At 43.0% G+C, this 12193-nt stretch overlaps 1 protein-coding gene across 2 annotated transcripts in view; it reads left to right on the top strand.

Annotated features, from left to right (window-relative positions):
- Nucleotides 1–12193, top strand: part of LOC143006715 (cadherin-6-like) — a 107182-nt gene that overhangs the window by 67562 nt on the left and 27427 nt on the right. For both annotated transcript variants that reach the window (XM_076157957.1, XM_076157956.1), the window contains 3 exons: nucleotides 212–506; nucleotides 2896–3015; nucleotides 6728–6895. In XM_076157957.1, the coding sequence (XP_076014072.1) occupies nucleotides 212–506; nucleotides 2896–3015; nucleotides 6728–6895 (583 nt within the window). The remainder of the gene's footprint in view (nucleotides 1–211; nucleotides 507–2895; nucleotides 3016–6727; nucleotides 6896–12193) is intronic.

Genomic DNA, 12193 nt, shown 5'->3' with positions numbered 1-12193 from the left:
AAAACAAGTTGAAAAAAATTCAAATTAATGGATTTTTAGCTTCATACAAGCAATGGACCTGTATGGATTTATGTTCGGGGTTGAAAGAATGTAATGTAAAAGAATGTAATGTGCTGTGTTGTTTTTGAGTCACCGTAAAACATCTCAAGCTTTTGTTGAACTGGATATCGGAATGATGGCATCTTCTCCCTGTGTTTTCATCTCTCTGCAGCTTCACTCCGATTCGGATAAAGGCGACGGCAGCGTGAGGTACGTCCTCACCGGGGACGGAGCAGGATCCCTCTTCAAGATCGACGAGAAGTCGGGCGACATCCACGCCACCAAGAGGCTGGACCGGGAGGAGAAGGCCTACTACATCCTCCACGCTACAGCGGTCAACCGCTTCACCAACGTGGCGCTGGAGGGCGAGTCAGAGTTCATCATCAAGATTCACGACATCAACGACAACGAGCCCCGGTTCACCCACGACCCCTACAGGGCCCGCGTCCCTGAGATGTCAGACATCGGTACGTACTTGAATTAAATACTTTCTGAACAACTGGGGAAGATGGTACCGACCCAATTGGCGGTACCATTACTACAGACCCTCCCTCATGGTGTCGTCATGGTTCTGGTTGGGTGCCAAGTTCATTATTTGTGTAAACGAGGCATGAGTCAATCAGTGAAGCCCCTGATCTGTAGGTGGCATAACAATAACATGATTCCATTAAGTACCTACAACAAATTCAGGGAACTGTGCTGCCTTGGTGGAGGTTTGAGTTGTTCCTGATTAATGTCTCCTTCCTTTAAAACTTGGCAATATGATACATTTTAGTTTAAAAAATGTATTTATCACATTATTTTGTTTAGTTTTGAAATCTCAACATTGCTGCAGAAAGGGAAGATAATTGTATACAGTATGTAAAAATCACATTTATAGCACATAAAATAGACTGATTAAGGACTAACACAAATTAAGGTGTGTGTGTGCACCCGTGTGTGTGTGTGTGTGTGTGTGTGTGTGTGTGTGTGTGTGTGTCAGCGTGCGTGCTCCTGTCTCATCATAACTGGATTAAAAGGCTTATGATGCAAATAGGATAGACGTTATAGAACGCCAGTCTTACCGGATCAATAGGACTTTATCAATCATAATAATGATGCAGACTGAACAAAAAGGGCCTGACTAATTAATGAAGAGCGACTGGGAGCTGTTTTATAACTGGAAAATAAACAAGGTAACCCGTCTGTGTGCCGCTCACAGCAGCAGTGCAGATAATCTTTTAAATACGGTCTGTATCTTATTAAAACAGTGTTTAATTTAATTACTTGCATTTTCGGCTCTGTCATCACGCTGAATAATTACAGAGTCTATTTCTGCTGCGCCGCTTTCTGAGACAGCATCATTTGTTGTTTTTTTGTCTTATCATTTGTTCTTGTCATTCAGCACCAAATTAAAGTTTAATTCACTGTGTGCGCCAGCTCATGCCTTCGTCTACAACACTCAGTGGCCTTATGAATTTAGATAAACAATATGAAAAAGCTGCTAATCAATATGTGCGTGAAAGCGTGGAGTGAACTCGGTGTTCTGCTGCTGCTGTTGTTGCTCAGGGACTGAGGGACGTCACTCCTGCAGCATAGACATGTGACAGAGTTGTCACTCGGTTCAGCAACCCAGTGAGAGAGGCCGCCACTTATCTAAGGGCAGCACGGGTGCCCATGGCAACAAACCGAGGTGTGATGTCACCGCCTGGCAGAGCATGTGTTCACGAGTGGCTGCGTCTAAACACTGTTCCTTTAAATGTGACACGCACTTTGGTTTTATAACGGTCTCATGGCACTTCTTCTTCTTGGGAACTTTTGGTCAGGAGTGACTTTGATGTATGTACGTCTCCTGTAAAGAGGAGAGGAAGAGGAGTCTTTGTTGTCATTGTACAGTACAATCTCAGGTAAACAGCCTGGTGGCTTGTTCAAGGGCAATGGCCAGGAGTAATTCATTGAAGGCACATGTTTTTGATGGTAATGGGAAGCCATCGTACATAGAGGAGTTTTCCTTTCCCTGAAGCTTAAAGTCAACGTTGCGATGTCTGATATGGATCAGTGATATTTTCTAAAAGCCGCCGTGGCAGAAAAGCCTCTTTCAGTCTAATTCCCTCGTTAAAGGTTTTACTGATCAGGGTTCGCTGAACTCGCTCAGGAATCCTCCAGAACTGTCAGCACCAAAGCAGACAGCAGCAGCCTCTCCACATACAATCCTTGTTTCCAACAGGGTTTTCAATGGATTTATAGGATGGGAACTCTGGTCTCACCCTCGATGACATCAAATTAGACAAGTTTCACAGGATCGTTATGACCACCGTACTGCACATTTCTATATTTATACCACTTTGTCATTAAATATTTCTACTCAATTAATTTTCTTCTGCATGTAATGAGGCAACACTCGGCCCCGCAAGGCTCCATTTGGGAGGTAGCACTTGCCTAACCGTTTCCCTTTGTTCTACTGAAGTGGAGCTTTCGCCTCCATGGAAGAAAAAAATGGATCAGTCATTCTATCCCATATTTGCCTTCTTAGACACCTCAGATCTGTGGATACACTAATAGGTTTCTTGGGGTTTGCAAAGAAACAGTATCAAACCTGCTTGTATGCTTAGCAAGATATACTTAGAAAAATACATTAGGACTTATCGATTGCACACGAAAATCAATCATGTATAAGGGTGTAAGTGCCCGGAGTAAAGATTGGTTTAGCTAATGCAACAGGACAGAAATCATCAGTCACATTCTGCATGAGCGTGATTAGAAGAGGAGCCGACACCTCATCAGAAGGCGCATCAACTTAACCAATTATCCAGCGGGCCATTTTCAGCGTTATTGAAGAGTTGATCTAAATCATTGTCATGAATCTTCCTCCTGCAGGCACCTCGGTAATTCAGGTGACGGCCATAGACGCCGATGATGCCACATATGGGAACAGCGCCAAGGTGGTATACAGCATCCTGGAGGGCCAGCCGTACTTCTCTGTGGACCCAGATACAGGTCAGTGTCAAAAGAGTTACAACAAAGTACACACAAGTCACCAAAATACTCCAACAAAGTGAAGATTTTAAGGGAAATTCTGTCTTAACTGATTTTTTTGTGAATTGGAGCATTTTTAGCCTTTACTTACAAGTTCCTTGGGACTTTGAATGGACCAACTGTTAGATATAAATTATTTTGGACCCCCATGCTGTAAAGATGCATGTATATCTCAACAACATTCTCCAAGCTACTACACAAGCTAACAACTGATGTGATAAAGCACCTGTGAGATAGTAAAGGATAGAAATCTTTGAAAATGTATAGAGGTTTTGGGTCAAAGATCATAGGAAAAAACATTCTAGGCAATGGTGAACATATTTGCAATTAACGGAACTCATGTAAAGGAGCTTTGAAAGGCTTTATTATGTGTTCTCTGGATCCATAAGGGTCCATTCTATGGACTACGGGTCTTCTATGGATATTTTTGAAAATATGAACCACGTATACCCTTATGTTTTTGAAAATGTTCAAAAAATGTTTGCTCCAAACTCACACCCCTGAATCGTTATGCCATGTGGATGTTGTGTACACATTTCTAGTTTTTTATCTCATTCCTGGGCCAACATATGCAACGCTTAAGAAATGGAAAATTTGGTCCATGTATACCCTTATGCTTTTCAATATCTGACCAAAATTTTAATTTGCTTTAAACTCACACCAATGAATCCCCGTGCTATGCAGATGTTGTGTATACATTCCTAACTATTTATTTATTTCCCGGGCCAAGATATGAGCCGTTGAACATTTTTGAAAATATTTAACCATGTATACCCTTGTGTTTTTGAAATCTGACCAAAATGTAAATGTGCTCTGAACTCACACCAATGAACCCCCTGCCATATGGCTGTTGTGTATGAATTTCTAGCTATTTATCTCTTTCCTGGGCCAAGAAATTGGCCAGTGCAAACATTTGAAAATATGAACCATACCCTTGTGTTTTTCAAAATCTGACGAAAATTCAAATTTGCACCAAACTCACATCAATGAATCCCCCTGCCATATGGCTGTTGTGTATGAATCTCTTTCCCAGGCCAACATATGGGCTGCCAAAATATAATATGGTCCATGAATAGTTAATATGTACAGTTACCATGTAGTCTTTTAATTTCTGAATCATAAAACATAATCTTGTTCTGTACTTAGTATTGATATATGCATCAGCCTCAAAAATCCAATATGTGTATGGCTGCAATAAGACAATATGAAGTAAAATATCCAGCTTCTAGAACATCCCATCTGAAGAATCCTTTTTCCTCACGTCAGCTTCCTCTCAGGCTGATGCGCAATGGGGATTTGTAGTAAACATAAATCACCAACCCCCAAAATGTAGCTGCTTACTGGTTTTAATCATTAATGTGCGCTTTGGAACGCAACCTGCTTGTGTCTTTTGCTTAAACAAAAGGGGGAAATGGCAAAAAAAAAGCCATTTGCAGATTAGTGGAGGGATTAACAGTAATATGGTTTATCCCACATGTGCAATGTAAGCTGACATCCCCTCTTACACAAAGACATGCCTGGACATCACATTAAAAACAGGATTTGTCTTTCCTCTCCTCCTCCTGCGTGTGTGTGTGTGTAGTTAAGCAAAAACAAAGGTAGGCTGCGATATAGAGCGAGAGTTGTTTTCTAAGCCCGCCATATGTTCCCCTTCCCTGTTGTCTGTAAGATAAATGGAAATATGTTTCGGTCTGGCCCAAAATATGGATTAAAATACTTGCTGGATATTCCGAATTAGTATTTCCCAATGTTTGATTGGCAAAACAGTTACAATCAAAACCACAAATCAGTATCTGGTAGTTTTCCAGCTTTTTCTACAGCCTGGAGGTCACAGCAAACAATTCAAACGTTTTTGTCTCTTGAGTCCCGCTCAAAGCCAGCTGTTACACCTTAGTCACATTGGGAATGAAGCCACACTTTGGAATAATCCTACTGGTAATGAAGTAATAAAGTATAGCTTAGGATGCATGAACAGTGAGCAGCTCTAATATTGTCAGAAGAGAGTTACAATGTGTATTCTAATTGTTTTTGTTATGCTTGAGGGCCAGCGAGCAGCACGCAGCTTTCACTTCCACATTGTTTGGCACGCGGAGAAGTTTCGTCAAAGCACTTTTTTATATTTAGCACGAAATGTAGTTTTTCATCTGGGCTCTCCTTCCCTCGCCCTTGCTCTCTTTTACGAGGTCTTACGGGCCAGACAGGATTTAAAGCTCTGACGGCAGACGGAGCTCGGCACCTTCTGAACGCGCTGCCAATTACCGCGCCGCTCGCCTCTGTCCCGGCTCCAAACTGCACATCTGACGCGTCAAAGCACCGGCGTAAGCAGCCGCACGCCACTTGAAAGGCCAAACATGAACACTCTCCCCCGTTCCAAAGGGAAGATTAATGCCGCCGAGTCTATTTGGAGTCGGAAGCTACACTTAGAAAATTAAAGGAATACGCTGCGCTTTTGGTGGAAGGGGCCCTTTGCTCCTGTTACCCTTTAAATCAGGAGAGCGCAGACGCGGCGTTGTGCTCCTGGGTGGTTGCTGGCTGCAGATCTCCGTGCTAACATTTAGCGAGCCTAGTGAGGAAGAGGAGTGACCTTTCGCTAATAAAATCTTCTTAGTGGTTTTAATTATGCGGCCTGGAGATTCATAAATCTTCAAAGATGAGATATCATTATCTCCGTCCAGGCGAGCTGATGCAGGTTTATTTTAGGAAGTACTGCAGGTCAGTACTTTGTGCGCTCAACTGTAAATTTTCTGCCTACAGTCCACAAAGGCGACCGTTTCATTATTTCTGCATCATGTTTCAATGGGATTGGTGTGATTTGCTGCGTAGCGTTTGGGAGGATGACCTGGAATTAAGGGTCAGAACAGCAAAAACTTCTTCCTTACATGTAAGATAGTGGCAGAATTGTTGTATCGATCATTACGTTTGGTGTTACTGCAGAATCAGGCAATAAATCAATATTCTTCCAAATGCAGACGCAATAATTAGATGGAAAACAGCATAAATCAAAGTGTTTTCCCTCAGAGTAACAGATGTTGTGATTAAAGATGACTTTACATTGAGACGCCTCCATGCATTTCCTCAACTAGCAGACTTTTTCTGTAGTTTCTTTTTCTCTAACAGCATTTTGGTTCAGCGAGTGAACGATAACCTACTTCTGCCTATCAACAAAACCATTTAAAGTAGAAGTTCAACCATAGAAGCTTCAACAATGTAAAAAAAAAATGTACATATTTGTTGTAGCATCTTTGAGTTTAGTTTAAAGAATATTGAGTTGATGCTTGATTACAACACAACGTTTGGGTTTGAGTGTTTGGATTGTACTTAGTAAAGTCCAATAACATCAATGATTAAATGTCCCAAAGAGGCAGCAGTTAGATGAGCTCCAATTTTTGGGTTGAAAAAAGCTTTTGGATCCAGTAAGGAAAGATGAGAACAAGAAAAGTGAATGACAGAAGAATACAATGTGATGAAATAGGATTAAAACTAATGATTTCTTTAATAATATTCTCATTTTAAAATGGAAAGATCTCACTTTCCCACAAGCTACAAGTACCTGCAGCTGCCTGGTTGTTGTTGAGGCAAAGTTTCTCAATATGGCAAATGCAAAAACAGCCTCTTTCTGTCTGTGTATGACATCATCGCACTCATGCACGTTGTTCTTGTTTCCCCTCTTCAGGTCTGATCAAGACAGCGCTGGCCGTCATGGACCGAGAGTTGAAGGAGAACTACCAGGTGGTGATCCAGGCCAAAGACATGGCCGGCCAGATGGGGGGGCTGTCAGGGACCACCACTGTCAGCATCACGCTGTCCGACGTCAACGACAACCCGCCGCGCTTCACCAAGAGTGAGTACACAACCAGAACCATGGTAACAGTTACTATAAGACAGATGTGTGATAGAATACAGACGTTTGAGGGCTCCTGGGCTCTATAGGGGGTCAATGTATGGTCTGTGGCCTGGTAAGTGAACATCAAATGGCTCCACCCAACAATAGAACGACGTCATCAACCTGGTTTGGATTAAATTTTCACCCCATATAATTGAGTTTTGTAACATTGCCTCCATATCACACACACACACACACACACACACACACAGCTGACCCACAAATCTATATACACTTTAAATACTTCGGAGCTCAATATGTGGTGCATAGAATTGCAATCGGACTTTCGTGCAGCCTTAACGGTGAGCGGCCACCAGTCCACTCCACCATTGTGTGTTTGTGTGTGTGTGTGTCCATCTGGTGTCAGCCTCAGTCCTGGTGGATTATTGCGGGCAGCTCTGGTTATTGTGCGACTGAGGCGGCCTCTTAAAAGTCTGAGAATAATTAAATATAAAGCCATACGACGAAGCGAGGGGTCCCGCAAAGTGCATCAGATCAGCCCTGTAATCCCTGTTAAATGAAGAAGAGTACATTCACTGGGCTTTATCTGCCCTCCTCTTCCTCGCTCCTCTCTCTCCCTCTCTTTCCTTCGTCTTTCACTCCATAAAGCCAGTCTCCTCTCACTTTAGCGCTCTAACTGCCCTCGCTGCGGTTCTTCCTCCTCTTTCGAAGTCATCAATCATCAAATCCGTGCTCTCTACACTCCTCCACTCGTTCACATTGTCTCTCGCCCCCTCCCCTCCCCCCCTCGCCTTGTCTCTCACTTCCCCTTGTACATCTGGCAAATGGCAAAGGCAGCTAGATCAGATTGACAGATTACTGGTGTCATTGTGTTTTCCCCTCAATAACGTGTATGTGTGTGCGCGGGTGTGTGTGTACACATACAGTAAGCACACGTGTCAGGCTGTGTGTTTGTGCTGAAGAAGCACACGCAAAGGCAAACACAGCAGCCTTCTTGTGACAAAACGCACGCGACCGCAGAACCCCGTCCACCATTTATCACTCCTACCAGCCGGAGGAGGAAGGGGGGAGGAGGGGGGACGCGCACACACACACACGCACTGTCGCTTCAGCTTTCCGCCAATGAAGGAAGAGGAGACAGAGAGAGGGTGGGAGGGAGGCGGATACAACGGGGGATGCAGGGAGGTGACAGGAGAGGAAGAAAGAGGGGCCGACAGGGAGACAGGGAGTGATGGAAGGGGGGATGAAATGGGTCTGCTGGGTGACAGATTGAATGAGGGAGAGAGAGAAAGAGGGAGAGAGAGAGAGAGGGAGGGAGAGGGAGAGGAAGAGCGAGCAGATATTGTAATGGGACACCCAGAGGAGGCAGAGTGTCAGGGAGCGATATCATTGTTGTCTGCTGGAGTGATGCCTCTTCTTCTCCGCCCCGATGCTAAATACCTGTTAGCCGAGGGGGAAACCTTCGCTTCTTCTTCTTGTCCTTCTCCTGGTGCCGCGGCGGCGAGCAGGCGTACCAACGAGCGAGCAGAAGTGTCAGCGTGGCCCAGACCCGCCGACTCAGGCGTTTGCCAAAACGCTGTCAGCATGTTTTATTAGTGTGTCAGTGGTGTTTGTCTCGGCGGGCTGTGTGTATATCACGCCGCTCCCCCTGCAGTCCAGCTATTTATTTAAGCATACGAGATGCAGAGGGGGCCGGGCTGCTCCCCCCCCCTAACGACAGGAAGCCATCAATTCACCCGCCGCCACCGCAGATGCAGACCAGGAAATCCTCTCACCAAAGAAAGAGAAAAAACAAAAGCCACAAGCAATTAATTTACGTTGAGCAAATTGGCTGTGGATTTATGTCGCGTCCTAAACTTTAAGTATGAAACACAGCGTGAAACACTGGAGGCCAAATGTGGACTTTAACTAACTGTTCCAGTCTGAAGCACCACAGTGGACTCTCTCACACACACGCACACACACACTGCAGAATAGAGACAGAGCCAGAATACATGGAGACTCAAGAGCTCAGTTCTGGATCAGGACTTTATTATTATGATTTTAGTTGTGGTCCAACTAAAATCATCCTTACATGTTTCAGCCTTCATCCTGAATCTGATCTTTGAATTTTTCACATGACAGCAACATTTCATCATATATGAGATGAAGGGAATGCAGAAGGAGGGAGGGAAAGGAAGAAAGACGTTGAGGAAAGGAAGGAAAGTAAACAATCCTCCAGCTGATGTTATTAAACTGCAAAGTACACAGTTAAATACTTAACAGTTTACAACAAGTACCTCAAAAGTACTTTACTGGCTCTCTACTTCATTTGTTCCCTCCAACTTTCACTTTCTCTCCCTGACCCCTCTCTCTCTCACTCTGAATCTCTCTCTCCCTTTCATTTACTGCGTCTCTCGCCCTCTCTCTCGTTCATTCACTGTCTCTCTCTCTTTCTCTCACCTCTTCCCTCACTAGAGAATAGGGAATCACTGGTGTTTTGGCGTTGTTTTGTGCGAGGTCTCCGTCCGGTCAGGGTCCTTTTCATTCACGCAGAGTTACAACCTATTTGTGAAAATGCTTGAAAAGACGATTCACTGGCCTTAATAAATCAAGCCTTTGTGCGAAAAATGGAAACTTGAAGAGAGATGGCAAGGACGCGAATCTCGGGCTGCTCACATTCTCCCTCTCTGACTCACTCTGCCAATCAGGAGGCTCTAGAGCTTGAGAGTGTTTAAGAGGGGCTGTGTTGTTTTCTCAAAAACACGTTGAGATTTGAACCAAATCTGGAGGAAAGTTGACCCTGAAGAAGACAAATAGCACATAGAAAATAATCCTCCTATTAACATCTTGGAAACTATTGGGTTTATCTGAGATGAATTGAACTGGTTGATTGCATCTGTTTTAATTTTGGGAAGAATTCATCTAAATCCGGTTTTCTCCATGGAGACAGCAGGACCCGTGTCATTTTTGGAAATTGGACGAAAAATTGAATTTTGCCCAAACTTACAAAAAACAATCCTCGAGTCGCGTAGATGCTGTGTTTCTGTTTTTGGGGTGGCAGTGGCTCAGTCTACAGAGTCACTTGCCTGGAAGCCGAAGGGTCGCAGGTTCGAGTCTCAGGAGGACCACGACGAAAAAACAGACGATGGGCTGGTGACTGGCGCATCTCCTGGGCACTGCCCCCCCAAATTACTCTCTGGCCCCCCCTCACTCAGCATCTCTATACAAAATTGCTGTATGGGGGTGTTAACGTGTGTGTGTTTCAACTGACTGTGTACAACAAAAATGCAAAGCATACAATTGAGTGAGGAAAAGAATTTGCCCTCGGGGATCACAAAAGTGTATACACTGTCGTTTTGGGGAAATTGGACCAAAAATTAACTTTGCCCCAAACTTACAGAAAATAATACTGGTGTCTTGTAGATGCTGTGTTTTTAAATTTTAGAGCTCCAGCTCTTAAATTCGCCAATACATGGGCTTTTAAGAGAATCAAATGATTTGGTCCATGTATACACTGTCGTTTTGGGAAATGGGACCAAAGGTTAAATTTGCCCCAGATTAACAGAAAATAATCCTCGTGTCCTGTGAGTCTGTGTTCCTATATTAAAGAGCTGTAGCTTTAATACGAACCAAGATATGGGCGATTTACAAAACAAACAATTTGATCCATGGTTGCACTGCTGTTTAGCGAAATTGGAGCGGGAATACAATTCTCCTCAAACTTACAGAAAACAATCCTGGTGTCCTGTAGATGCTGTGTTTCTGTGTTTGGGGTGGCAGTGGCTCAGTCTACAGAGTCACTTAGATGGTAGCCGAAGGGTCACGGGTTCAAGTCTCAGGAGAGCTCTAGCTCTTAAATTCGCCAATACATGGGCTTTTAAGAGAATCAAACGATTTGGTCCATGTATACACTGTCGTTTTGGGAAATTGGACCAAGAATAAACTTTGCCCCAAACTTACAGAAAGTAATACTGGTGTCCTGCAGATGCTGTGTTTCTAAATGTTAGAGCTCCAGCTCTTGAATTCACCAAGATATGGGCATTTGAAAAAAAAAAAACACTTTGGTCCATGTATACACTGTCGTTTTGGGAAATTGGACCAAAAATAAACTTTGCCCCAAACTTACAGGGAATAATACTGGTGTCCTGCAGATGCTGTGGTTTTAAATTTTAGAGCTCTAGCTCTTGAATTCACCAAGATATGGGCATTTGAAAAAAACAAACAATTTGGTCCATGTATACACTGTCGTTTTGGGAAATTGGACCAAATATAAACTTTGCCCCAAACTTACAGAAAGTAATACTGATGTCCTGCAGATGCTGTGTTCCTAAATTTTAGAGCTCTAGCTCTTGAATTCGCCAAAATATGGGCTTTTTAGAAAAACAAACAATTTGGTCCATGTATACACTGTCGTTTTGGGAAATTGGACCAAAAATAAACTTTGCCCCAAACTTACAGAAAATAATACTGGTGTCCTGCAGATGCTGTGTTTCTAAATTTTAGAGCCCTAGCTCTTGAATTCACCAAGATATGGGCATTTGAAAAAAACAAACAATTTGGTCCATGTATACACTGTTGATTTGGGAAATTGGACCAAACATTTAATTCGCCCCAAACTTACAGAAAGTAATACTGGTGTCCTGCAGATGCTGTGTTTCTAAATGTTAGAGCTCTAGCTCTTGTATTCACCAAGATATGGGCATTTGAAAAAAACAAACAATTTGGTCCATGTATACACTGTCGTTTTGGGAAATTGGACCAAAAATCAACTTTGCCCCAAACTTACAGAAAGTAATACTGATGTCCTGCAGATGCTGTGTTTCTAAATTTTAGAGCTCTAGCTCTTGAATTCACCAAGAAATGGGCATTTGAAAAAAACTAACAATTTGGTCCATGTATACACTGTCGTTTTGGGAAATTGGACCAAAAATTTTATTTGCCCCAAACTTACAGGAAATAATACTGGTGTCCTGTAGATGCTGTGGTTTTAAATTTTAGAGCTCTAGCTATGGCATTTGAAAAAAAGAAAACAATTTGGTCCATGTATACACTGTTGTTTTGGGAAATTGGACCAAAAATAAACTTTGCCCCAAACTTACAGGAAATAATACTGGTGTCCTGCAGATGCTGTGGCTTTAAATTTTAGAGCTCTAGCTCTTGAATGGACCAAGATATGGGCATTTGAAGAAAAAAAAACAATTTGGTCCATGTATACACTGTCGTTTTGGCAAAATGGACCAAAAATTTTATTTGCCCCAAACTTACAGGAAATAATACTGGTGTCCTGTTGATGCTGTGGTTTTAAATTTTAGA

The sequence above is a fragment of the Genypterus blacodes genome, unplaced genomic scaffold, assembly GCF_046128005.1.
Source record: "Genypterus blacodes isolate CSIRO-AG114 ecotype Tasmania unplaced genomic scaffold, CSIRO-AGI_Gbla_v1 ptg000076l_1, whole genome shotgun sequence".
NCBI classification, from domain to species: domain Eukaryota; kingdom Metazoa; phylum Chordata; class Actinopteri; order Ophidiiformes; family Ophidiidae; genus Genypterus; species Genypterus blacodes.
The sequence above is the reverse complement of the archived record's forward strand: the minus strand, read 5'-3'. Positions and strand labels throughout refer to the sequence as shown.